Source organism: Phallusia mammillata, chromosome 1 (assembly GCF_965637545.1).
Source record: "Phallusia mammillata chromosome 1, kaPhaMamm4.hap1.1, whole genome shotgun sequence".
Taxonomy (NCBI): domain Eukaryota; kingdom Metazoa; phylum Chordata; class Ascidiacea; order Phlebobranchia; family Ascidiidae; genus Phallusia; species Phallusia mammillata.
In genome coordinates this window covers 23,058,450-23,083,791 of record NC_137252.1, presented here as the reverse complement: position 1 = coordinate 23,083,791, position 25,342 = coordinate 23,058,450, and the positions used below count along the sequence as shown (strand labels likewise).

Sequence of the window (25,342 nt, the reverse complement as noted above, 5' to 3'; positions counted from 1 at the left end):
AATGTACACGAGTGTAAAGAGCAGACGGCATCATTTGTGTATTTTGTTTACTTGCACAGCGACGGGCCAAACACAATAACGTTCAGTAATAATGTGAAAAACAAAAACACACGTGGCACAGCTTCGAAACGAAGTGGTTGTAAATAAGGTAAAACACAACAGGAATATAGAAAAAAAATTAATAGAAAAAATAGATATAAATGAGTCGAGAAAGGTCGAAGTATTTCAGTTCGACAACAAAAATTGTCATGTTTCATTTAAGTAAATTTAGTCACAGTCAGCGTTTTCAACATATTCTATGACACTTCACAGATTATTGTCACACAAAAAAACTAGCCATACAGCTTTTTATTGGTATCATAACTAACAAATTTAACAACCACATTACATTGGTTTCAGAACTTGTTCATTTAAACATCTTTCTTGAATTTTTGTGTACAGACTATTAATTGTATTTTAGTTTCTTAACTGCTATAATTGCTGTTTGCTGGCAAATAGCTTATAATTTCCTTTTTTAAGTGCAAAACGCCTTCAAGCTTTAAAATTTACAACACTCTCACTTAAATTTAAACCATATTATTATATCTTGTGCTTCTATTTTCCAACCAAAATGAATCATGAAGTTATAGTTTGGGCATGATAATTGATAGCTTCTTCCTTAATCCCAAATGATAACTAAGAAACTGTTTTTCTATTTAGTACTAGCACTGCAAGTGCAGGTCTTTTGGAAATATTGGTGTTCCTCAGAAAAATTAGCATCTTTTTCAGTGTTAAAAAGAACTGTTTTGCCTTTGAAGGAATCATGGAAACAGCAAAAAGGATTTTTCATCCTAGTAATTTAACTTGTCAAAACATCATCTCTAGATTAATTATTTTCAAAGTAATCATGAACATCAGATCTACAGCAACATTTTCATTTGAGTAACTAGCTTTTCTTTGTCAACAATAGGATGTGCTTGGTGTCACTACTATCTTGTCTGTAGAATGTTCATTCTTAAGAAACACTTCCTGTGAAGCAATTTAGCAGCTACTGTTTAGACAAATAGTACATGTCCATTATATCAATACACATGATTGCACTTGGTTGCAAATACTGTCCACATGGTGTGTTAAGAAATCCACACTTTAAATTGTCTTCACTCTTTTTTTGTCTTCATTTCAAAATTCCTGTTGCTTGCAGTTGTTTGTTCTGCATTTGATATTGCCTGAATTTCAGTGAGGCATTTAACTTCACAGTCACAAATTTAATTTTTCTTTGGTAGCATTAGGAACTAAAACTGAGTATTTCTTGTTGTTGCTTATTCCTGCATGACATTGGAGTAGCAGATGTTTTTCCCATACTTTCATAAATCTTTTTAATTCAGTTATTTATTATAAAGGTTAATTGTGACTTTTAAAGGTGTTAGATGACCTTGTTTTTCTTTTTCAAGGTGTTAGATACACTTATTTAATTCAATGATAACTGTAAAAACTGAAACCCACTTACAGTCATCTTAAAAAGTCACGACTAACAGTCAAACAATAAATTTAATGATAGCAAAATAATTATTTAACTGCACTCACTGTCGAACTTAAAAACACAGTACACGGGTTTGGCTTTGGAGCTCACTGACGCGAAGCAGACAACACAACTAGTGCTACGTCACGGGAGGGGCTGCGCGAGCCACAGCCCCCTCCGAGAGGGGCCCTCTCGCCTATTTCGCCCGCATGTAGCTTTTCCAAGTGCGCATGCGCACAACTGAAAACGTAATGAAACGTCACGAAACTGGAGCTGCAGCTCCGCCATATATAAGATATTATTTAAAAAAAAAAATTTTTTGAATAATACAAATTTTTTATTAATTTTATTTTAATAAAATGCCGATTAATGCCATAAAAGTTATTCTTAGTATACACTGATCAAACATAAAAACTATATGTAAAGATTGTTTTGTATAACAACTTGGAATAGGAATGTCAAGTAAAAATACTGGGGGTGCTGCAGCTCCGCAGCCCCCTCGCACGAGCCGCCCCTGGTCTGTGTTGATGACGTAGCTACTGTTTGCACATGCGTAATTTTGTGTTGCAAAACGAATGGGGGTGGAGTAGCTTCGTCTCTTAACCGAATATCATACATTCTAGTAGGGATGTGCCAAAACTGCAAATGTTCTGTTTGGTCGAGCACCGAGCATCTCACTTTAATGCTCGGTGCTCGGTGCAAAAATCCCCTTTCTACGTTTTAGCTCTACAAGGCCTCTTACGTCACCAGTGGTGTTTTATTAAGCTGTACATGCCCATAAGTACGCGTTTTTCCACCATTTAGTGCAGCGCTTCCCAACCGGTGGTCCGCGACGTTCTTTCTGGTGGGCCGCGAAGCTTTTCAAACTACTACCATACCAATATAGAGGTTAAAAACAGTTACACAGTTTGTGTGAACGTACTTTTCAATTTAACCATTTTTCTCAAAAATATGATACTACTTACTATGAAAGCCGCATGGCGCATAAGATTTCATGTTAAACAACTCAATTACACAAACAAACTGCGATTGTCGCGTCACAACAGTATTTGTACTAGTTGTAAAATCTTGATGCTGGAACTCTCTTTGTTAGCTTTATTTGGTCTTTTGGCTACAAAATGGATAGTTTTTTTTCATTGTGGTTTTCTCGCAATATTATACGGTGGTCAGCCAAAAAAAAATTTTTTTAAGTGGGCCGCGAGCTGGAAAAGGTTGGGAAGCACTGATTTAGTGCACTTAAAACATCATTCGTTTTTATTCACAGACACCCTTTAGAACACTAGTTACATGTGTTAGCAGGGCATGAATATGCAAATTTAACGCTCGGGTCAGTTTGTGCAACTGCTCGGCCGAGCACCGGGCATTAAAAACAGCGATGCTCGGTACCGAGTACTCGGGTTCTGGCTCGGGTCGGCCCATCCCTACATTCTAGTACACGACACGTCGTTGTAAATGCAGGAAAATATTATACCTTTCGAACACTTTTTTACTTGTCCGATAAATAAGTCCAAGGATATATTAACATCAAACAAACTCTTAGAAGTTCTTGACAATTTTGAGAAATTTATTAAACACAAATCAACAACATAAAAAAGTTCTATCAGAATCCCCGACTGGGTACAAATGTTAAAGTTAACTCTGTGGAAGTCCTCTTCCAAACATGACAAACCTCAGCCAGAAGTTGGTTGATTTTTTTGCCAAAATCACTGGTATAACATCGAGTGAAGAGTTTTTCTCATATTCACCATTTCTTGTTTCCGCTACAATAAAAATACGACTTGTATTAATTGTATTAAAAATCAAATCATTCTTGCACATCAAGGACAATTGTCCGACTGGGGTGGACTTTTATTTAATCGTCCCTTTAAATTTAGGAATATCGTGAAACGAGAAAAAAAAAGATGACGAGTGTGATGGTGCAAAATAATAATAAAATGTGAAACTCATCCACGAAAGAGTGATAGCGCACAAACTATTCACACTTACTTGGGTCACTCAAACTACATTCCAACAAATGTGTGCTATACAGCTACTGTTTAGCAATTTGATGGAGAAGCAACCAGTAACATTTTGACGTCATGAAATTACGACACGCACCCCAGTTGTTTGGAAAAAACGATAAGAAGCTGTTATAACGAGGAGAAGAAACACCAAGAGAAGAACCTCTTCCTTTCACAATGGTGGATACTTTTTTTCAACAACGAACATGTTTGTTTAACATACACATTTTTAACGCACAAGCACTCTATAACATACCACACACGCTAAACATATATCAGTCACCCAAACATTTGCACATATGAAATTTTGCATATTTTTCATTTAAATTTATTTCACTACAAATATTTTCTTTAGAAACTATGACCGTCGATTTGAAAACCGCCCGATAAATTGAATTGCATTTAACTGGGTTAATGTTTTAACAAATAATAGGCAACGTTTAGTAAAATGTGAAACCGTCTTGCTTCACCAGTTTCTTTTGTGTGTCTCACTGTACTCCTAATCTACAAAGGCTACATAGCCTATATGTATTTCACAAACCAACCACTCTTGGCATTCATATCTTTATGATAACATATAATACACACATTTTTCAAAGCAAACAGAACTCACTGAGTCTTGCAGAAACTTCTTTTGCAAAGCTACCATTTCCTTGCTCAACTCCCCACTTAAACTGTCATGTTGGTTTGCATGAGTTGACTCCACTTCTTTTATACTAAATATCGTTACAAGCAAAATAGTTAGTTGTCTATATCTTGATAAATTTTAACAAAATAAACTTTTTATTACAGTTGTGGATTGGCAGACAGATTAAAGTTCAACAACACCCTTTAACAAATAGGCGTCCACTTTAAAAACCAATGTTTTAACATAAAAGCAGATTTTCCACAATTTATCTATGTTTAGGCACATAAAATACACAAAACTTGCTTTGTTTAATTAGTTGCCCAGGTTTTGTCGCTCAAGTGTTATACATAATATATCCAGTTAATGTCTGGGATTTATGTGGCACAAGTTATTTATTTGGACTTACATGTAGTTGAGCATAAGATAGAAAAAAAGTTTGTTTAAAGTTAGTATGTTTTCATGAGCAAGATGTAATCATGCCCTGCACCTTTTAGCAAATTGGTCATGAAGCTGCTTCATTGATTTAAACCTCTGTACTTGCACCATCCGTATTTGTGACACCAATTTCATCTGCTGGTTTATAAGGCCCTTTATAATGTAAAAACATAATGAAAAACAAAAATATATCCATGTTTTCTGCGGGCAGCGCATGTATCATCTGGGATCAGGTCCCATTTGCAACCAGTTAATGGCATATGTTAAAGCGTTATTTACCCACTTGGTCTGTGTGGTAGATAAATGAATGCCAAGTTGCTTTATATGTCAACGAAGTGCTACCAACAAGTTCATCTCTTTTTGCAATGAACTTACATTTAATTTTTCTTCACTTTCCTTTGCTCTCTCAATATCTGCTTCCCATTGGTTTAAAACACCAGATATTTGCTTTTTGTATTCATCATTAAGTTTTTGGCGATCTGTCCTCTAATACAAACAAATTGAAAATGATTGATTAAGAAACGAAAGTCAACCAATATTATGAATCATGGAAAAACTAACTTTGTTTTATCATACATACTTGGGAAACAAGAACTGCAGTAACTTTCTCTTGTGATGTCGCACATTGTTTTGCAAATATTTCAGTTTTTCTCCGTTTTGCATCAATTGTCTTTTTCATGTCAGAGCCAAATTGTTGAAGTATTGATGTCACAGGTCTAAAAGCATCATTTTATGCTTTGGAACATACTGTATGACAACTTACAAAAATACCATTTCTCAACAAGCCATGGCCAGTAACATAACTGTCATTGCTAAAGCAGTGCTTCCTAACCTTACATAAAGGATGCGTTTTTAATAGTTCGATGTTATACAAATATTTGCTGTGAATTTCAGCATCGTCTAGAAAAAAATGCTGCACAAAAACATAACATTGATATCACAACAAGCTATCACAATTTTCTAGAATTATGAAGCATCAAAGCATTGCAGTAAACACATAACTTTCTGATGGACTTCATTAATCTATTTTTCCACCCACCACTGAAACAACTTAGATCTTAGAATACGAAATCTGTAACAGACGTTTAGCAAATAAATCTCACAACTGGTCTTCCTCTTCAGTTTCTTCCTCCTCTGACTCATCCCTTTTCTGTTCAATCTTTGTCTTTGCAGCCCTTTTCTTACCACCTTTTCCAGAAGCTCCCTTTGCTTGATTATATATACATAGTCAATTTTATTTTAAGTGCTGTATTTTGTTTTTAAGCTCTATTGATATGATTACACTGTAATATGGTACAGGCGATAATCAGGTTGCTATGTAAACAGTACACGCCGTTCACTTCCCCAGCTGAAACAAAGTTGCAGTGACGCTCAACTATGGCAACGGAGCAGTATTTTCTCTCTTTTGTTGCCGAGAATTGAAAAAATTGCTGCTCTCAGCGCAATACATGACGTCATGCTTCCTAACTGTCGTGGCTATGGTGCAATCGCCTAAGTGTGTTAAAGAAACAGTAGAAACGCACACACACACTCTTAATTGGCGCACACGCCACAGTTCGCTTGATTTGTGTTACATCGGATCGTAGCTAAGCGGCCCAACATTTAAATTTGGTAACTTCCCTATGAAGACGGTTTATGACGTTTTAGTCTTGTTTTGGGTAGTTTCCCTTATAAATGTGCCAGGCCTCTCGCCTAATATACAAGTAAAATGGCCTGTTGTTTCTAACCTATTTCGTTTTCTAGTTCAAACCAACGCGTTAAGCGGCAAAGTGCTAGGTGCATATTTGTGAGCAAGCCCAAACCCGCAAGTACACGACCGAAACCTAGTCAAACTTACAACTTTGGCACATTCTACAGCGCAAGGGCACTAAGGCGAGCTGTATCAGTTTCTATTATAACCCGTTATCCAATTGACAAAAAGAATATTTGATTTTAGCAAAACTTTAACGACTCAGATTGTGGTGCTACTTTCTAGCTTACTCAGCAAAACTGCAGCTGCAAGATTAGCGTCACTGTCACGTGATCAACGTGTGATCGTTGCTTCAAAAACTTAAAGCAGCAACAAATATTACAGGAATAAATGCCTTTCTTAATCGGTGTTTTACCTGATAAGTTGCGCAAAGGTCACAAACAGAAGACAAAATATGGCAATCATTGGCACGTTACCAACTACGTGAATCTAAACAACATGGTGTGATTACTTGCGATCTAACATTTTTTACAACCATTACGTGTTTGGCGGGTCATGAACAATATAACAGAAAACATTTTTAAATATTTGTTTTAAATTTAACATTGTTTAAATTTCAATACAGTTTAACACTTCGAATTTGGTGCAGTTCGCACTTTGAAATTACAGAAAATTACAATCAGCGTCTTTGCCGGAACACCAGTTTCGTAATTTTAACACGTTTAACTCTTTATTTAAACGCTAGATTAAAACTATTGGCGATTAGATAAGCCAATAAAAAAGGATCAATGTGCACGGCTGTGAGACTCCTTGTTATCGCACAGCGGTACACTGAACGCCGATTAAATCTCCTAATAACAAAATATTTTATGGTCGAGACGTGTCATTTTCAACGTTAGACGCGTTATTTGGTGTGGAATGCAAAAATGCATCTACGTCTTTTTCGCGTACATTACCTCCGGATGATTTTACTATCATATCGTCGTTTTTTATTCCAGATACTCGGGTTGTTCGACTTTCACATAGAGATCATCAATCCGGTTAATCGCATATTTCGTGGAAAATCGATGCGAATATCCGGCTTATGCGATAAACCGGTATGCGATTAACCGGACGATTTTCTTAACAAACGATGGGCGACGGTTTGGGATTTTTAATTGTGATGCAATTAAACGGATTATGCGATTAACCGGTATGCGATTAACCGGATTCGTCTGTACTGCTAAAACCAGCTGATTGCTTAAACTATTGCTTACACTGGGTTTAGTAGGCAAAATCAACTGAAATATTTACTTTGACCTAGTTGTTGTACTAATTGCTTGACCTATTATGCTTTCTGACAATATCTACAACCGGTTGATGGAACTATGAAATAAAATTAAAATCAACACAGTGTGCAGCATTTTCAAGTTATTTTTTATAAGTTGGCAAACCAGACCATGTTTGAGTCTTTGCATGTGTTGGAAAAAAGCTTATTGCATGTCCTTTAATCAAAAAACTATCATTTGTTCAAGGTCTCCTCAAAAACATGCAAGCTACTCAATCAACTTATACAAGTATGCAGTTTTTCAACAGGTCTGGGGGGGTGCCTTCGAATACTACAGGTGCGCTAGGTGCGCTTGGTAACCTTTTTTCGTGCAACGTAACTTAAAAATAGTGCAGGTAACTCTCTTCGGTGCGATTAAACTCAGAATAGGTACGACATAACTCGAAAATACTACAGCTGTCCTGTTTTTATGCGACAAATCGTAAATACTGCAGTTAACGTTATAACACGCAAATAATGCTGGAAAAGTGTTACAATAGTCCCAACACACAACCAAAACCCTAAACTCTGAACCCTAAACTCTGATCCCTAACCCTAACCTCAACCCTAACCCAACCTTAAAAACAGTACATACAGCATTATTACGTTACGTCGCAGTAACTACGAGTTTACTCGTTTCAAAAAAGGTTACCTGCACTATTTACAGGCTTTGTTGAATTAAAACGAGTTACTTGTAGTTTACCAAGCGAAGTACCTAGCGGACCAAGCGCACCTGCAGTTTTCGAAGGCACCGGTCTGGGGGAGAGTTTATGATAAAAATAACACTATGATTCAGTTTTAGATGCACAGTTTGGGCATAATATTCTCATATAAGTTATTTGTATTTTTGTTATCTGACTCCAACAGTGCAAAATTGGGTGTTAGTCTGTAAAAACCGGTAAAGGTTTTACGCTTTACTTGTTATAGGCATACAAATTAGCCCCCGAACATGCACATTGGCCAGTCTGCAGAACATGGCAGTTCCCGACCAGATCTCGTGCAGACAGGGCCTACTTGTCCTGCGTGCCTGACCCGTAAGTTCGTGTGCAAGACCAATTTCAGCAGGCACAAAGCAAGTAAAAGAAGCCAAGCTAGGCCAGTTAAACGCCTTTGGGGCAAAATTTGCGCGTGCAAAACTGCAAACCCAAAATTGGCGTGCAAAACACTTTGTTACAAAAAAAAATCCTGCGGGCACCTGCCACATTCTGCAGACTGGCACATTGGTAAAGGTTGAAAAAAATGTCTAAAAAGCATTGTTTCAAAATTGTAGCAGCATATAAAACAAAATCACAATCATAAATTGAACAACTAAACTTTGGGAGTATTTGGTAGGTTTAACATCATCTACGCCAATAAAATACACAAACCCTTTGTGTCTCTTGTTTTTGTTTTTTCTTCCATCTCTTCATCCAAAAAATCCGATACATACGTCTCCATTTCCTGTGCAGGTTTTTTAGGCATGATTGTTTCAATTTGTATGTGAAACGCTATTAAGAAAGAAAAATTTCGAGCGGATTCACGCTTGTATCAAGATTACCAATTTGTCGTTTCGAAAATCGGGTACCAATTTTGTCAAAAGCTAAGCTAACGGAATACAGCACGTAGTCCTGATTTTTAATTTAATGAAAATTTTCGCGCCTTAATAGTTTATGGTAACCGACATAAACAATAGAAATATTTTTTATTTACCATTTACCAGGGCTGCCACTGAGAATTTTAAGATATCCCAAGGTTCCTTCACCAAAATCCCAAGATTTGTCCAAAAATCCCAAGATAACCAAAAAATGCCAAATACACAGTTTTAATCCTAGCTGGCGCAGGCAACATAATCTTTATTGTAGTTACCCCAGGTCCGAGCCATCACGTACCTTTGAAAATACGCTAAGAAATACCAGAAAAATACAAAAGAAAAGATATTTTTTTGTACATTTTTTTTACTGGCACATGATACATCGAAAAGCCTGTAGTACTGGCCTGACTCACTACTTTTGACAGGGAATTGCCTCGAACACAAAAATGATGAAGCACTGTTACGCAAATCGTTACATGAAAAGATTATTTTTGCAAAAGGATAATTTTTGTTCGCAACAATAGTATTAATTGTATCGTAATCGGTCTAAACAAACAATTTCAAAAAATCCCAAGGTTTAAAAAGTTTTTCCAAGATCCCAAGCTCAGCACTGAAATCCCAAGGAGGTGGCGGTAGAGCTACTAACACCATACGTTTCTCCTGATCCAAAAGTGCTTAATTTTTGACAGGTGGCGCAAAGAGCACTTTTTTCATTTAAAACGGTATATCTCAAAAAATGCTAACGGTTAGGGCTATTAGGGTTGGGGTAAGGTATTAGCACTTAAAATTCAATAAAACTAACCCAAAAAGTTAGTTACTAATGCAAAAATTTTATGTAAATATTTCCCAGCCCAACCCATTTTATATGTTGTCAATAGCAAGGTTTCATAGTGATTAGTTTTACGGAACTTTTTTATTATTGCACACAGAGTATAAAAACAGTTCCTCAGTAAAATCATTTCCATAGCAAATCGTGTGCTTACTTTATCACAAAACTGATTAGGGAACCAACGAGTTGATCTTAATTCGTTTGGTGAAACAAACACCTCCAATCGAAAGAATGTTATTGGTTTTTCTCTGACCACACACAGCTTTCATTAACATGCACAAACAGCTGATCAACAAAGTGTATTTCACAGTAAGTCAACAATATTGCACAACACAGAAAAATGTCACTTATCTGTCATACTTAACAATGCACAGTTCAAATAGTGTATGAATCAGAAAACAAAACATAGAAAATGTACCACAATTACAAACCATAAAAATTGGTTGACAAAGCAACTGCAAAAAGTAATAGATAAGATTGATACAGATAGAAAAAGATGGCGTGTAACTTACTTCTAACAGACAAACAGTGAAATATTTTTTTATTACAGGTTTTTAAGATTTGTTCAGAAAGACAGTGGAACAAACAATAAAACTGGTCACACAACACCAACTTGTCACCTTGAAAATAGTATACAAAGCACAGTGTATTAAAGCAGATATTTTTTTTAAAAAATTGTGCAAAACATTCTCACAAAGTAGTAAAACCTGTTAAATTAAGAACTGTATTTTTGGGTTTCATTTCAATCCATGACCATGGGTTTTTAGCAAATTATATTTAGATGTCCGTTTCATAGGCCTGCAGAGACAATTCAGTTTCGTGCAGCACATAGACATTTCCATTTTGCACTTTCACAGGGTGTGTATCCACCTGCACAAAAAAGAGCTGTGGTTGGGAATAAACATTTAACTCAATTAATGTTCCTCTAATTTCACACAGGTCAGCGCAAGCTCCCTGAAGTAATTACCATGGTTGAGGACCATAGTGAACAGAATAAACCCTATGTGGAATATTAAGCCTGGTACCGATTATTAGTACTTAAGTAGGCTGATAACCAATATTTTTTGCAGTGAAAGATCTACATATATATTTTTGCAGGGCAGAGTACCAAAATTGCAATTTTAAAGTTGTTCCTTGCTATACATGTGAGAGTATCACAGCACTTTTCTTCTGACTTGTCATGGAACCAACGCTTAAAGTAGAGGAATGGTTGTGTCAAGCAAAATTGATGTGATGCACAGAAAACTAGAATAGTGGTTTTCCTATATATTGCCAGTTTAATATCTAACAACTATTTTTACTGTTACCAAATCGCACAGTTTATATAATACCATTTACTATATTTATAATGGATATATATTTGGCATTGGGTCCTTATCTTTTTCCTGGCACTTTATAACATAATTGTTTCTGCAAGCATAATCTAATGGGTCCCCACACATATGCATATGCGATTTGGTAACAGTAAAAATAGGGCACAATCATTGTTAGATATTTACCAGTTTACTATACACATCATTTGATCTACACATATGATTGTTTTTGCCAGCAAAACCGAATGGGTCCCCACACGCGCGTTTGTGCGGATTTATGGTAAACAAACATCCTGGTTATTTTTAGATTCTTAAGGAAAAACTTAACCAACTTTAGAAATAACCCAACTTTGAAAGTTTTGTCTGTATTCTTTTTGCATCATTATTGTCATATAATTACAAAAAAACAGTAAATAAAAACAGGAAAAATACTTTCAATTTAATCTCATGCTTTGACCTTGATATTTCAAGGTCAGTTTTTAAACACAATTTTCCAAAACTGAAAATGAGCTTGATAACTTAATAATACGACATAGCATGAGTGCGCAAAAACAGCTGTTTGGAATCACCAACACGACTGTCTCGTAAAACGTCCGTCCGGACGTCAAGCTGAGCACTCCCGCTGCATTCACTCGTCTTAATCGTAAACGAGTGAATTCTGAGCACTCCCGCTGTATTCACCCGCCTTAATCGTAAACAAGTGAATTACTACCTTGAGATTTGAGACTTCTATCTGACTGACAGTGTACACATGTTATGGACTGTAAAAGTAACTATTTGGCCGATTAAGGCAAATTTTTAAATACTAAACAAATAACCTACTGCAAACAATTGTTTAAGATTTCAGCACATTGGCGCTTGTATTTCTGGCCTTACTTATTATTTTGGGGTTTAAGGGGTAGAAATGGGTGAATCCAATAAAAAGTTACAAAATTCTTTAGAATAGCTTACATTGCACCAACCAACAACGCATGAAACCCTCAGATTATGTACTTGGGTCAGTACAGCCGTTTTTAATTTTTTTCGTTTTGGGGGCCTGTGGGTGAACTGCTGGGTCGATTGGGGTCAAACTTCAGGAGGATCAAATTCGGAGCAATAACTAACATCTGTGCAAATTTGAATACATTTAAAGCACTCTTTTTTGACCAAACGTACTTAACAAACCAGCGTAAGACAGAAACGAATATTTTGGGGGTTAAGGGGTGAAAATGGGTAAATCTTTTTTTAAGGTACAAAATTCTTTGAAATACCTTGTATTGCACCAAACAACAAAGCATATAACTCCAAAATGAAGTACTTTAGCAAGTATAGCCATTTCAAAATTTTCACGTTTTGGGGGGCTGTGGGTGAACCGAGGGATCAAACGGGGTCAAAATTCACATGGACCATCTTTAGACCAATATCTATAATGTGTGTAAATTTGAAAAAGTTTAAACCATTCTTTCTTGACCAAAACGTGGGAACAAACCCGCGTTAGAAAGAAAAAAAGAAAAAATATATAGACAAAAACAAAATGTGTCCCCTTCAGGGAAGGGGACCCATAATAAGTGAGCAGTGTGCAATGCAAGGGAATATGGCACATGTTACCTTTTGCAATAGCTGTACAATGGGGTTACACCACCAAAATCGAAGGTAAATGGACAAACCAGTGCACTGCAGTATATAATGATAAAATTCAGATTGGTTGATAAAATGTCTTGTTTTTTCATTGCAGTCTACCATTAAATAAGCTATGGCATATTCGTCGAATTGATTAATTGAGTGAATGTTTTTTTTTAATATAGAATGATTTACCTTTAGTCCTTGTGGTGATGAACCATTTGTTAGGTTGTAGGCAAACAGATGCCAGGGACACATTGCATGTGGAACTGGCATTTCTGTCAGCTCTTCCAAATCTACTATTACATCCAAAGGCCCACCTGGAATAATTTTGGTGACACTTAGTCTTGATATTGGCTACTTTTTTCATTTTCAAGTGTGTTAAAAGGAACAATCACCTGAACCCTTAAGTTACATAGCCATGTTGGTAGGGAAACATAAGTATGCCGTTTATTATTGCTTGCTCTTACCCAAATGTGGACACCTCGCATCAATTGCATAGAACTTTCCATGAACACAATACAGTGCAATGTCACACAATTTTCCAGCAGAGGAATAAACTCTTCTACATGGCTGGATAGAAAGTTTACTACAAAAAGTACACATGCAACAGTTAGATTAAAACATGTCAATAACTATGTATAAACAAGTTAATAACTAGAATAGTAGTTTTCCTATATATTGCCAGTTTATATATATATACTACATCATATTTAACGATGTATCACATATACCATTTACTATATTTATAATGGATATATATTTGGCACCTACATTTCATTGGGTCCCTATCTTTTTCCTGGCACTTCATAACATAATTGTTTCTGCAAGCATAATATAGTGGGTCCCCACACATATGCATATGCGATTTGGTAACAGTAAAAATAGGGTGCAATCATTGTTAGATATTTACCAATTTACTATACATTAGGGATGTTCAAAGTAGAACATCGAATCATTTGGATTCTAATCCAGTCAGATTCCAATCCATTTTTGCCGTTTCCATTTTTGCAATGCATTGGGTAATTGGAACCAATATAAATGTGTGCTTTAACCGTTTTTAAAAATATAAACACATGCGTTACGTTTTTACGCAGACGACCGGTCATTGTACCCGTTGCAAAAGACTCGTCACCGTCAAATCAGTGAGCGCCATAACGTCAAGTCACAAGGCGCTTTAACGACGGTGATGCATTGGAGGCATAAATAACGATTGGCGCACTTGTTACGCATCTGATCATGTGGTTGCAACGTCTTACCAGCGCTTAATTGTTTTCCGACTTAATGACAAAAAAAAATATTTAACGGTCATGGAGTTAGGCAGCGATTGGAAGCATGGGGTTGTCTGTTAATATCGCTGAAACGTTTGGGTCATTTCTTAACCCCATACAAACATAAAAATGTAGTAAGTAAATGCTGCAATGTTCACATTTTGCATTGCAAAATCGCAGGTAGTTTAATTGGGATTTGAAAACTAATCATCCAATGTCCCAACTTTGTTTGCTAGAGTGCTTGTTTTTGCAGTTGTTTTAAGTTATATATTTGTACACTAGGAAGTCTATGTCAATCCTCTATCACCAAACCAAGTTGCCTCAGCATGCTTACAACATAGTACAACATACTCCTAATGAAGGCAATAAAAATCACTAAATAAAACTAGAAGGGTGGCTTAGCACATATTGCCCTTGCACATACACTATACCCTATTTTAAAAGATAAATATATTTTCTATGCTTTTTTTGTATTGGGTCCCATATTAGCCATCGTTTTTTATAACCTTGGTTGTTTCTGCAGGCAAAAACTCATGGGTCCCCACACATGCAAAGTTGTAGATAATGCATTTCAATAGATAACAATGAGTAAGTTTGGTATTGTGAAGACAAACACAGTGATTGGTACTGTGCATATTTAAATATGCTATATGGAGTAAAAACTATTTAAATTAAAAAACTCATTTTAGAGGACTAGTAGGATAAGTACTGGAGGTTCAACACACACAAACTTAAAAGTAGGAAACCACAATGACTCAATCAATAGTACTGCAAAATTTCAGTCCAATCTGCCAACGTTTAAAATTTCAACCACTAGAGGTGTTTTGAGCAACAACCGTTAATGTTTCTGACGTCAAAGGGCTGTTAACAACCCCCGAACTGCAATGGCACAATAACGATAATTGGCATACTTTACAAGCTATCCAAATTTTAGCCAATTCTGACATTGTTTACAAACTCACCCATTTTAGGGGGCTAGCGGGATAAATACTGGGGTTATCAACAAAAACAAAGTGGGATGCACATCTACATAACTACATCTACCACCTGTGTAAATTTCATCCAAATCCATCAAGGATTTGATGGAAAAACGAGTCGGACAAACTTTGGGTAGAAGAAAAAAAAAGAAAAAAACAACAAACATTTTGAGTAAAATCAATATGTGTCCCCTTCAGGGAAGGGGACCCATAATAATTAACTTTTGTTATAATTAATTTTCAACCTGATGCTAATTCTTTTGTCTTTGTGGATTTTGGGGCATTTAGTTTCAATACAGTGGTTTTCTTTGTTTTGAATGATTCGTTTTTGTTCATTTTGAATGAAAAATATGTTTTATATTGTATCAAAACTGGTCTACTTTCGTTGTGTCAAAATTAATGCATGCACAGTCAAAAATAATTTAAGAATTGGATTCGATATTCTAGATTCGAAACAATTATTCTAGAATACCCAGCTATTCTACTTTGAACATCCCTACTATACATATCATTTGATTGTTTTTGCAAGCAAAAACGAATGGGTCCCCACACGCATTTATGGTAAACAAACATCCTGGTTATTTTTACATTCTTAAGGAAAAACGTAACCAACTTTAGCCTTAACCCAACTTTAAAAGTTTTGTCCGTATTCTTTTTGCATCATTATTGTCATATAATTACAAAAAAACAGTGAATAAGAACAGGAAAAATACTTTCAATTTAATCTCATGCTTTGACCTTGATATTGTCGTTCAAGGTCAGTTTTTAAACACTATTTTCCAAAACTGTGCTTGATAACTTAATAAAACGACATAGCATAGCTGCGCAAAAACAGCTAATTTCTAATCACCAACACGACTGTATTGTAAAACGTCCATCCAGACATCAAGCTGAGCACTCCCGCTGCATTCACCCGCCTTAATCGTAAATAAGTGAATTCTGAGCACTCCCGCTGCATTCACCCGCCTTAATCGTAAACAAGTGAATTACTACCTTGAGAGTTGAGACTTCTATCTGACTGACAGTGTACACATATTATGGGCTGTAAAAGTAACTGTTTGGCCGATTAAGGCAAATTTTTAAATACTAAATGAATAACCTACTGCAAACAATTGTTTAAGATTTCAGTACATTAGGGCTTGTATTTCTGGCCTAAAACTTATTATTTTGGGGTTTAAGGGGTAAAAATGGGTGAATCCAATAAAAAGTTACAAAATTCTTTAGAATAGCTTACATTGCACCAACCAACAAAGCATGAAACCCTCAGATTATGTACTTGGGTCAGTACAGCCGTTTTTAATTTTTTTCGTTTTGGGGGCCTGTGGGTGAACCACTGGGTCGTTTGGGGTCAAACTTCAGGAGGATCAAATTCTGAACAATATCTAACATCTGTGCATTAGATTATGCTTGCAGAAAACAATTATATATGTTATAAAGTGCCAGGAAAAAGATAGGGTCCCAATGAAATGTAGGTGCCAAATTTGAACAAATTTAAAGCACTCTTTCTTGATCAAACACATTTAACAAACCAGCGTTAGACAGAAACAAATATTTTGGGGTTTAAGGGGTGAAAATGGGTAAATCTTTTTTAACGTACAAAATTCTTTGAAATACCTTATATTGCACCAAACAACAAAGCATATAACTCGTAAATGAAGTACTTTAGCAAGTATAGCCGTTTTAAAAATTTCACGTTTTGGGGGGCTGTGGGTGAACTGAGGGATCAAACGAGGTCAAAATTCACATGGCCCATTTTTAGACCAATATCTATAATGTGCGTAAATTTGAAAAAGTTTGAACCATTGTTTCTTGACCAAAACGTGGGAACAAATCTGCGTTAGACGGGAAAAAATATAGACAAAACAATATGTGTCCCCTTCAGGGAAGGGGACCCATAATTAACTGACAGCACACAAAATCTTACTTTTTAGGGCCAATCTGTCTCCACATTTTATTTTCTTCGTTTCCTTTAAATCTGCCTTCCTGTTCAAGTGTGTGAGCTCTGTCATATAGTGATGCAAAAAATGTGGCAAGGGAAGACATTTTGAAAACCACTTTTGTTATGTTGCCCTAAGCCTAAATCAAAACAAATCATTACACCAGAAACACACACTTTTTTAGCTTGCAAAATTTAACACATATAATAATTGTTGTTTTTTTAAACAAAAGACACAACAAAAGTTCTCAAAATGTTCAATACATTGATAAATCACATTTCCAAATGTTAGTCTTTGACAACAGAATCAAATCGACTTCGATTTGGATCATACTTTATAGCTGCCCAAATATAAACAGCTGGTATAAGTAAACAAATAATCACAGAATTAACGCTTGTTTTGCTTAATTGAAGTGTTTCTTTCAAGTGATACACAGACTTGGCACGAGTGAAGTGGGTGTAGGCCTTGTCAGTAAGCAAAGGATTAAAGAACTTGTAGTTGGTTGGGTGGTACAATTTCATCCAGTATTCACGTCGCAGTCGGCCACGAATCTCCAATCGCTCTTTATGTGCTTTTAACTCTTTGGCTGTTATTGGGGTCCAGTTGTTTGGGTCAATTGTGGGTGGCATAGTTGAAACAGGACTTGGTCGGTAATTTAGACGTGGGCGAAGATCATACCATTTTCTTCGTTTTATTTCTGCAACTACCTTACCCTCTAAAACCTCCGAGTTGGACATTTTTTGTAATGTAGTGTGCCTATGCCCGAAAGGTGCAGCTGAAATGGAATAATTTGAAAAAAAATATTTAGCACAAAAACTGAATATAGATGGTCTAACAATTTATCTATTCATTTACTGACATTCACAACAAATTAGACGATGTGCTTGATCAACATATAATCTAAACTTTTTTTCAAAAAAGCACACAAGTAACAAATATAAATCCAGAGTATGTAAGTTTTTTGCTTGCACGCGCCATGTACCAGACAGAAAACCTAATAAAATACGCACAACTTGACAAAAATACATTGCTAAGCCAAACTATTTATTTAATGAAAACAATATTTACGTTTTGTAAATCGCGTTTTTTGACCAGTTGATATCGAATTATCGATTTTGCACTGTTGGCCTTCTTGAATGACAAATGTCAATCATTTGCTGACACCTAGCGGGTGGTGTTGTAGTCAGATCGCGTATTTTCTTTCCTTAACTTCTAAGTTGCTAAAATAATTACACAGCGATATAACTTATTCGCAACAGTACCTTAAATCGCAACACTGTTGACCCCTCAGGTGATTGAACACGCAATTTAACCTTCTGATATTAATATTCGTTGTAACTGTTGTTCGCCTTTTTTAAAAGTATCGAGATAATCGTTGTACGCCTGTTATAAGTTTGTTTGTGTTGTATTTTTGTGTAGCTTTATTTCTTTTTGTCAGCTAGCATAATGTTTGCTCGGTTTCTTACCACTTTGACGCGTAGTTGCTACCGTTATAAGCCTGACACTTCGTTTGCTGTCGCAGAGATCTCTACGAACTCTGTTTTTAATCCTCGTGCGTTTGAGTCAGCCTTTTCTTGTTTCCAATCTTCTCTTCCCTTCATAGTGTTGCCTACTAGCACTATTTCTTCTGTTTCGGAGCCTACAAAATCTACTCCAGATTCTGTTCCTGTTATAACCAGTTCAGGTCAAGGTCAGTACCATCTATCCAGCAGACCATGTACGCCTCAGGTTCCTGTAATTGATGACTATTTTCGCCATCACTCCATTATGGACAGCAATTTCAACGAAGTAATTCATTCTAAGAAGCCTTTTCTTGGCCGGTTCTCAGCTTATGTTCGATGTACTCTACTAAAGTCAACAGAATCCTTTCTATATGTGGAATCTGTTGAAAGAAACTTTGCAATGCAATTAAAGCTATCTTCTTTGGAGACAAAACCACCACCTTGGAACCTGTCTCCGGAATATCCTAACATCTCTCGAAGTGAACAAAGTTATTCTGGAATTTACCAACCTAGTCACAACTTAACCCATCTCCTCTCTTAAACTCTCTCTTTACCTCTGCTCCCTTATCTTTTGTATATTTTTATTAACGTTACGCCTACCCATTCGAGATGTGTATTGTAATTTTTACTGTAAAAGCGCCACTTTGGGTCTTGCTAACTTTTCGATAGAAAAAAGCGCGTCATGTCAGTTAACTTTAGCTGTTTAAGAAATATGTAAAGTGTGAGTTTGATACGGTCGAATAGCAATCTACTTGTCTTTCTATTAGCTTTAGAAATCCTCCTTTTCTTTGCTGAGGTTTGTGGGCTATCGTTTGGCTTTTCAAGGCAGCCACTATTTTTATTCATTATCTTTATTTTTTTTTTACCCCACGGTCTGTTTGGAGTTGACATGGCCAGTCCTCCACAGACAAACTGCCTAGAGACGGCTTAGCCGTAAATCACCGTCAGATACTTTTAACGAAGAATCCCGAGGTACGGTGACCGGCACACAGCGCTCCGCAGTCTTATTTAAAGTCCTTGAATTTTAGGGTATGACAGCTCCTCGTTACTGCAGTTTGACGAGCTGAGTTTTGTCTTAGGGTGTAGATTGTTTTGCAGACCGTTATCAAGCATAGCATCGCGCATATATTCTTGTTTGACCCATTACCAATATTCGACATGATAGTTTAATTCTACTAAAAAGTTAGCGCCGCTAAGTTAAATGTTACTTGCTATTTTATTATGTATTTAGTGTTTTTTTGTTCACTGTTACCTAAACCCTCTTTAAGTTTCAACAGACTTCCAGGACACAAGAAATACAAAGCGGAAGACCAACCAACTTCATTGATGCGCAGTTTATGCCAGATGACCATACGGCAAATTACAAAGCAGTCACTATGCCAACGAGCAAGTTTTTTTTCTTTTCAAGACTGCTACAAAGTCGTCATTGACGAATGGACGACAGATGCTGGCAGACTCGCTTCTGTGAACATTCACGAATGGACGGTTCATAGCAACCTGCGCATCATGAACTATAGACAACGTGTTTTGATGGTTGAAATCTCAAATGGAAAGAAACAAGAAGAAGATATGGAACAGGAGGACTTTTTTAAAGTCCATTTAAAGCGAGGGGGGCTTCTGTAGCAATTTGTATTTTATATTTTTGTGTATTTTTATTTTAGCGGCACATCTGACACGTCAAGGCAATTTTGTATTTACTTTGAAGTCTAGCGGCCTTTGATTGCGTTTCCTAAAACCACACGCCCTAGCACTTACGTAATCGTAAAATTGTGTCTTGTAGCCGCCTTCGTTGTGCAGTAATTATTTCTATTGTTTCGGAGCGACACTACCTTTGCCCCGAGTTATAATACCACGTTGTCGCTTGACTATATATTTGCGTTTGCTAATTCAATAAAACAGAGTAATTCACTTACTTACTCACTTTAGACGAAGTTATCGCCAACGTTATACTTTACGTTTGTTGTAGTTTTATATATATGTTGTTTAATAAACCTTGTTTAACGCTCTAGTTGCTATTAGTCAGGAGTCTTCAGAGTTATTTATTTGTGTAGTCAGATCGCGTATTTTCTTTCCTTACTTCTAAGTTGCTAAACTAGTTACACTGCGATATAACTTATTCGCAACAATACCTTAAATCGCAACAGTGTTAATGCTTTTCGTAAAACATGTTTTTATTTTTGAAGGCACCAGAAAGACTTGCTGTTATCTTATCTCTACTTTTTCACCGGCTTAGATAGTTGCTTTTTCTAATACCTCATCCCACAACTGGAAGTTAACAACTGAATTTTAACTTATTCCTTGCGTGAATATTCCCACAACAACATGCAGGATGGATTTTGTTTTGCCTCGAAAGATTACCTCAAAAGAGTATTTTCTTCTTACCTCGAATGAAAATAATTGAACGGAAATTAATTACTTCACAAACAAGAATAAACAACATAAATATTGTGCGCCAACATCATTACCGTATCTTTTGTAAATTAAAAATGGAATTAAGGATTATTTTTTGTTACAGAAAACTCATTCTTCTTTTAAACAAACGTAAACAAATGTGTAGGCTACCGCACATGCGCTTTGAGCAGAGCCAATATATTGATAGTTTAAAAATCGTTATAGCTCAGTATTTTGTTTATGCTCCCAAAGCAGAGCCACTATCAATATTTTGGCGTGAACAAAATACAGAGATAACGACTTTCGAAAGCCGTCTCTAGCCTAGGTTCATGAAGCTAACAAGTATAGCATATATCCGGCACAAGCGAAATATAAGTTTAAGTCTAAGAATATTAAAATTTGAGACATTTACAGGTGTTCAGAGCACGTGGCAGGCTGACTCTCTTTTTTTAATCCAACTACCGTAGTCGAGGACAGCAACCGTGGCCCTTTGACTTGTCTCCAATTTGTATGCAGTTTGCCTAAACGTTCGAACGTCTTTCTCCTTTTTTGCGGGATAGGGGTTAAAAATTTTTGAGGGGAAAGAGCCGTCGGCTGTACAAAGGGCAGAACGTTCAAGCTGAAGGGCAAATACATGAAAAAGTTGACGCCAAATAGAGGCGAGTTGAGTTGGGTTGCGTGGAACAGAGAAGAGTGAAAGTCCCAATACTCACAACTATGGGCTTTATCTGACTACAGCAAAAGGTAACATCGACGACGGTATGTCTAACTCATGAACAACGAGTCTAGGACGCCAACCCAAACGCTACAGATGGTAAACGTTTAATTTAAAGATCAATTTTAAGTACCAATTAAATTTAAAGGAAATACTGACAAAAACTACTACCAAAGCACGTTTCAGCGTACGCTGTTATACCCGCGTGCCTAAGTTAAAACTTTGGACAGGAAATCTAAAATGACTTGCCCTAGCGCCAACACGCGTGGGGCAAATCAACACATAGCGTTCACGTAGCGTATGGTGTTGTTTCCTCAGCGAGGTAGGCTATGCATTGTTACACATGTTAATCAAAAATGCATTAAGAAACGTTTTTCTTATACCAAACCTAGATTGCAAATTGTAACAGAGAGTTTAATATACTTTTTTTAAAACAAACTTGACTCAGTGAAATATGGTCAACCTGCACCATTATAGGTCAGTGATTCCTAACCAGTCTATGTTGGCACGCCTTTAAAGTTACCGACCTGTTCTCGTACCTCTTTCGTATTTGTGGAAAGTATTTTTCCTCAGGATTAACCCTTCAGCTTTTTTGCACTCCCTACGATCAAATCTTTCACACCTTGGTTATTCTTGCACCCCTAACTAAGACCCTGGGTTAGACCTAAAATACCTACAACTAAAAGCTGTTTATACTTAACACAACATCCATTTCATTAAACAACAAAATTTGCGCACATCTACAGGTTTTATTACTTAGTTTAAAACGAAAAAAAAAGATTGGAGAGGGAAACAAAACAGTTTCATGACAAAACATGATCAATCAAGGTTTCAACACATTTCGTGTAATAAACTAAAAGAATTCATCTTCTGTGCCGCAAAACTCACTTCAAAGTGGCATCAACATTTTGTACAGTAAAGTTTGGAAAAAAGAACATTTTCCCAACTTGTGGCCTAATAATCTATTTTGCATGTAGTTTAACAGGTTTGTGTCGTTACACAACAGGCTTCTTTGAAAACTTTAGATACATGACATTGAAATGCATACAATAAACATTAATAAAAGTGATTAGTTGTATTTAAATGGAGGGGTTTGAAAAATGTCATAGTTTTGTCCTTGGTGTGATAGTCAAACCAAAAAAACATATGTATTTAGTCTTGGGCCATGTTATGTTCAAACAGGTTTTGTAACCTAAAAGAAGCCAGGTGTATGACACATGGTCTAAAAATGTGCATACAAACAAAAACTGTCTCTAAATCTTTCATTTCTCTACAGTTTTTACAACCTGTGCTCATTTTAAAACAGGATGAAAATATCTGTTGACCAATGCGATTATTCATGGGACACAGTGCTGTAAGCAAAGTGCGGATGAGAACAAAGCACATGTTCATGGGGGCATGTGACATATTGATAGGCCACTTTTGTTACGTATGACAATGCTTAATGCAAAAAAAAGATAAAAACAAATACCAACAGCAAACTTTGTGACTGCTTTTGATTGTCTCTAGCAAATTTTGTTTTAAATGGTGTGAAACTTAATTTATATGTTAGATGGGGCTAAAAATACTTTAAGTCTGTGCAAGAACAAAATGCAAGAATTGGTAAAAGTTAAACATACACATGATATTGATAAAGGATGCAAAAAAATGAAATTAAACATTTTTTCTAACTGGTTTTAATGAAAATAAGCAAATGAGGATCAGCCATTAAATAAAAAAAAGGGTTGTAATGAAAACACATGAGTTTAGTTGACCTGTGCCGTAGTCATTTTGGTGTTATTTATGGAGTTACAGTACACATAATGCATTTTTAGTTGAACAAATGGTTCAGGGCACTGCCAACACCTACATTTCGCCAAGATCACAAAAATGCCTCTAATATCTTTTTTTTAAATGTCTTGCAATACGGAGACCCATGCAAGGCTACAGACACATAACACAGTCAAAAAGGTGAAAAAGGGTAAGTTTCTGCATAATAGCATCAGCCAATGCCTATGTATAGATATGCAATGCCATATACAAGTAGTACATTGCATGTAATACAATATTTGAAACACACCAATTTCCATGTTGCATGTGCCAGTTGACTACTTTTTTTGAGCAGTTTTTTGTTGTTACGTTGATTCATCCTCTATGCATCACATTGTATCACAGTTTTTTTCTGACAAAATGTTCCGTAAAAAAGGCAATTTTGTGTTCCCAAACTTTGAGGTAATTTGTTAACTGCTGTTGACCTTCATATAACCATGAGGACCAGCTTGTTGAGATCCCTGCGCTTGCGGACTAGTGCTCATCATTTGAGATGGCTTTCCATCTGATGCTTGCAATTTTGACAATGCTAATAGCGCTTCAGGAAAAGCCGGGGGCGTTGCCGGTGTGTTTGTTGGTGGACAAAGCTGAAAGTTTGTTTTAAAACATAATTGTCATCATTAAATAAAAAATATTTACAGTTTTATGTAATAATTGAAAAATATTAATCCGTTTAACCAACAAATTAATATATAAGAGCAATAAAATAGATTTATGTAATAAATTCTTACAGGATGTTGGTTATTTTGATGAGGGATTCCAGATTCTTGAAAATAATTGCTTAAAGCGGCCTACAAAAATACAAAAGTTTAAAAAACAGCATGTGATTTCAGAAAAGTATGAATACAGAAAAATATTGTTGTAAAATTGCCAAGTGTAGGTAAAAAGTAAAACAGTATATGGCATGCAATGTATTATAAACGAGTAACAGCTACAAAACAATGAATAAAAGTACATCTTAACCATAATACTCATAGTAAAAAATAAACGAAGGTCGACCTTTACTACATAATATATCTAGTATTTACCTCAAACTGCCAATGTGTTGATTTTAAATGTTCACGGGCTTCATGTGAAAGACATCCTGCCGCAAGGACAAACTGATTTACCATAACTTGGTGTTTTAAGTCATCCATCTTTTCAGACATTTATAACTTTTATTATAACAGTGGCGTTTCTACTTTTTAAAATGCTTCCTATATACATTATAATAAAGAATATAACAGTCAAAATAGACGTAAAAAACAACATCATTATTGTCCAGGTGTTTCAGAAAATACCTGTCATTTCCTATTTAGAATTCTGGTACTTGAAACACATACACTTAAATTCATTTTGATAAACATACTTTTGGCAACAACCCTGACTTTAAAACTTATATATATCCCGAAAAACATGCGGTCAAAATCACACACACTAATGTAATCATTTAGTATTTTTCAGGCAAAGTAAACAACTTTAGCATATAATCCCCAAAGTAATAAATCACTTTTAAAAGTCAAAAAACGTGCAAACAAAGCCGTACTCACAAAAACACAGTCGTTCGACTCGTTCCGTTTTGTTTTGTTGACAAAATCGGGCAAGGAAGAAAACAAAGCACGCAGTCACAACGGTTGGTGTGTAGTATTTTATCGCAGTAACGTTTTTACGTTAACGTTTTCTCTGAGATACCAATACGCGTGTGGGGACAATGCCCGCCACATCATGCACGTATACTGACTTGCAGAATTCAACTGGGGAAGAAAAATGTGCGGACATGCAAACCATGTTTTAACGTTTAGGTAATTACAGTACAATAATCATTGTTTTTGATTTCAGCAACAAAAAAAGTCAAAACTTGTTTGATAAATAAAAAGATATAAAACGTGTAAA

At 35.9% G+C, this 25,342-nt stretch overlaps 4 protein-coding genes and 1 long non-coding RNA gene across 10 annotated transcripts; 1 reads left to right on the top strand and 4 right to left on the bottom strand.

The window, feature by feature from the left end:
- Positions 1-3,041: 3,041 nt before the first annotated feature.
- On the bottom strand, positions 3,042-9,992 carry LOC145213931 (synaptonemal complex protein 3-like). 4 transcript variants are annotated; one of them, XM_080082340.1, is made up of 8 exons: positions 9,247-9,992; positions 8,925-9,044; positions 5,665-5,770; positions 5,142-5,277; positions 4,937-5,047; positions 4,614-4,714; positions 4,112-4,214; positions 3,042-3,258 (listed from the first exon to the last, which is right to left on the bottom strand). In XM_080082340.1, the coding sequence occupies exons 2-8, from the start codon at positions 9,016-9,018 to the stop codon at positions 3,202-3,204; spliced, it is 708 nt and encodes a 235-aa protein (XP_079938466.1). In that variant the 5' UTR covers positions 9,019-9,044; positions 9,247-9,992; the 3' UTR covers positions 3,042-3,201. The 4 variants fall into 4 exon arrangements, with proteins under 4 accessions (XP_079938466.1, XP_079938490.1, XP_079938484.1 ...); XM_080082364.1 differs by having other exon boundaries at positions 8,925-8,997; XM_080082358.1 differs by having other exon boundaries at positions 9,254-9,992.
- A 248-nt stretch (positions 9,993-10,240) lies between these two features.
- Positions 10,241-17,159, bottom strand: LOC145213958 (Rieske domain-containing protein-like). Of its 3 annotated transcripts, XM_080082374.1 has the most exons (5): positions 17,041-17,159; positions 13,339-13,457; positions 13,064-13,188; positions 12,857-12,922; positions 10,241-10,826 (listed from the first exon to the last, which is right to left on the bottom strand). In XM_080082374.1, exons 1-5 carry the CDS (start codon positions 17,157-17,159, stop codon positions 10,734-10,736), a joined length of 522 nt encoding a protein of 173 aa, XP_079938500.1. In that variant the 3' UTR covers positions 10,241-10,733. The 3 variants fall into 3 exon arrangements, with proteins under 3 accessions (XP_079938500.1, XP_079938507.1, XP_079938515.1); XM_080082381.1 differs by lacking the exon at positions 12,857-12,922; XM_080082389.1 differs by lacking the exons at positions 10,241-10,826; positions 12,857-12,922 and adding an exon at positions 10,833-11,954.
- Positions 17,160-17,192: 33 nt separating this feature from the next.
- LOC145213977 (NADH dehydrogenase [ubiquinone] 1 beta subcomplex subunit 4-like) lies at positions 17,193-18,195 on the bottom strand. The gene is made up of 2 exons (XM_080082399.1): positions 18,122-18,195; positions 17,193-17,828 (listed from the first exon to the last, which is right to left on the bottom strand). Exon 2 carries the CDS (start codon positions 17,788-17,790, stop codon positions 17,341-17,343), a length of 450 nt encoding a protein of 149 aa, XP_079938525.1. The 5' UTR covers positions 17,791-17,828; positions 18,122-18,195; the 3' UTR covers positions 17,193-17,340.
- Positions 18,196-18,216: 21 nt separating this feature from the next.
- On the top strand, positions 18,217-20,563 carry LOC145213997 (uncharacterized). Its single transcript, XR_013856945.1, has 2 exons — positions 18,217-20,408; positions 20,488-20,563. It is a non-coding gene; the product is annotated as an uncharacterized LOC145213997 (long non-coding RNA).
- Positions 20,564-22,390: 1,827 nt separating this feature from the next.
- Positions 22,391-24,688, bottom strand: LOC145213986 (UBA-like domain-containing protein 1). Its single transcript, XM_080082409.1, has 3 exons — positions 24,499-24,688; positions 24,202-24,261; positions 22,391-24,057 (listed from the first exon to the last, which is right to left on the bottom strand). Exons 1-3 carry the CDS (start codon positions 24,616-24,618, stop codon positions 23,881-23,883), a joined length of 357 nt encoding a protein of 118 aa, XP_079938535.1. The 5' UTR covers positions 24,619-24,688; the 3' UTR covers positions 22,391-23,880.
- Between the last annotated feature and the right edge of the window lie 654 nt (positions 24,689-25,342).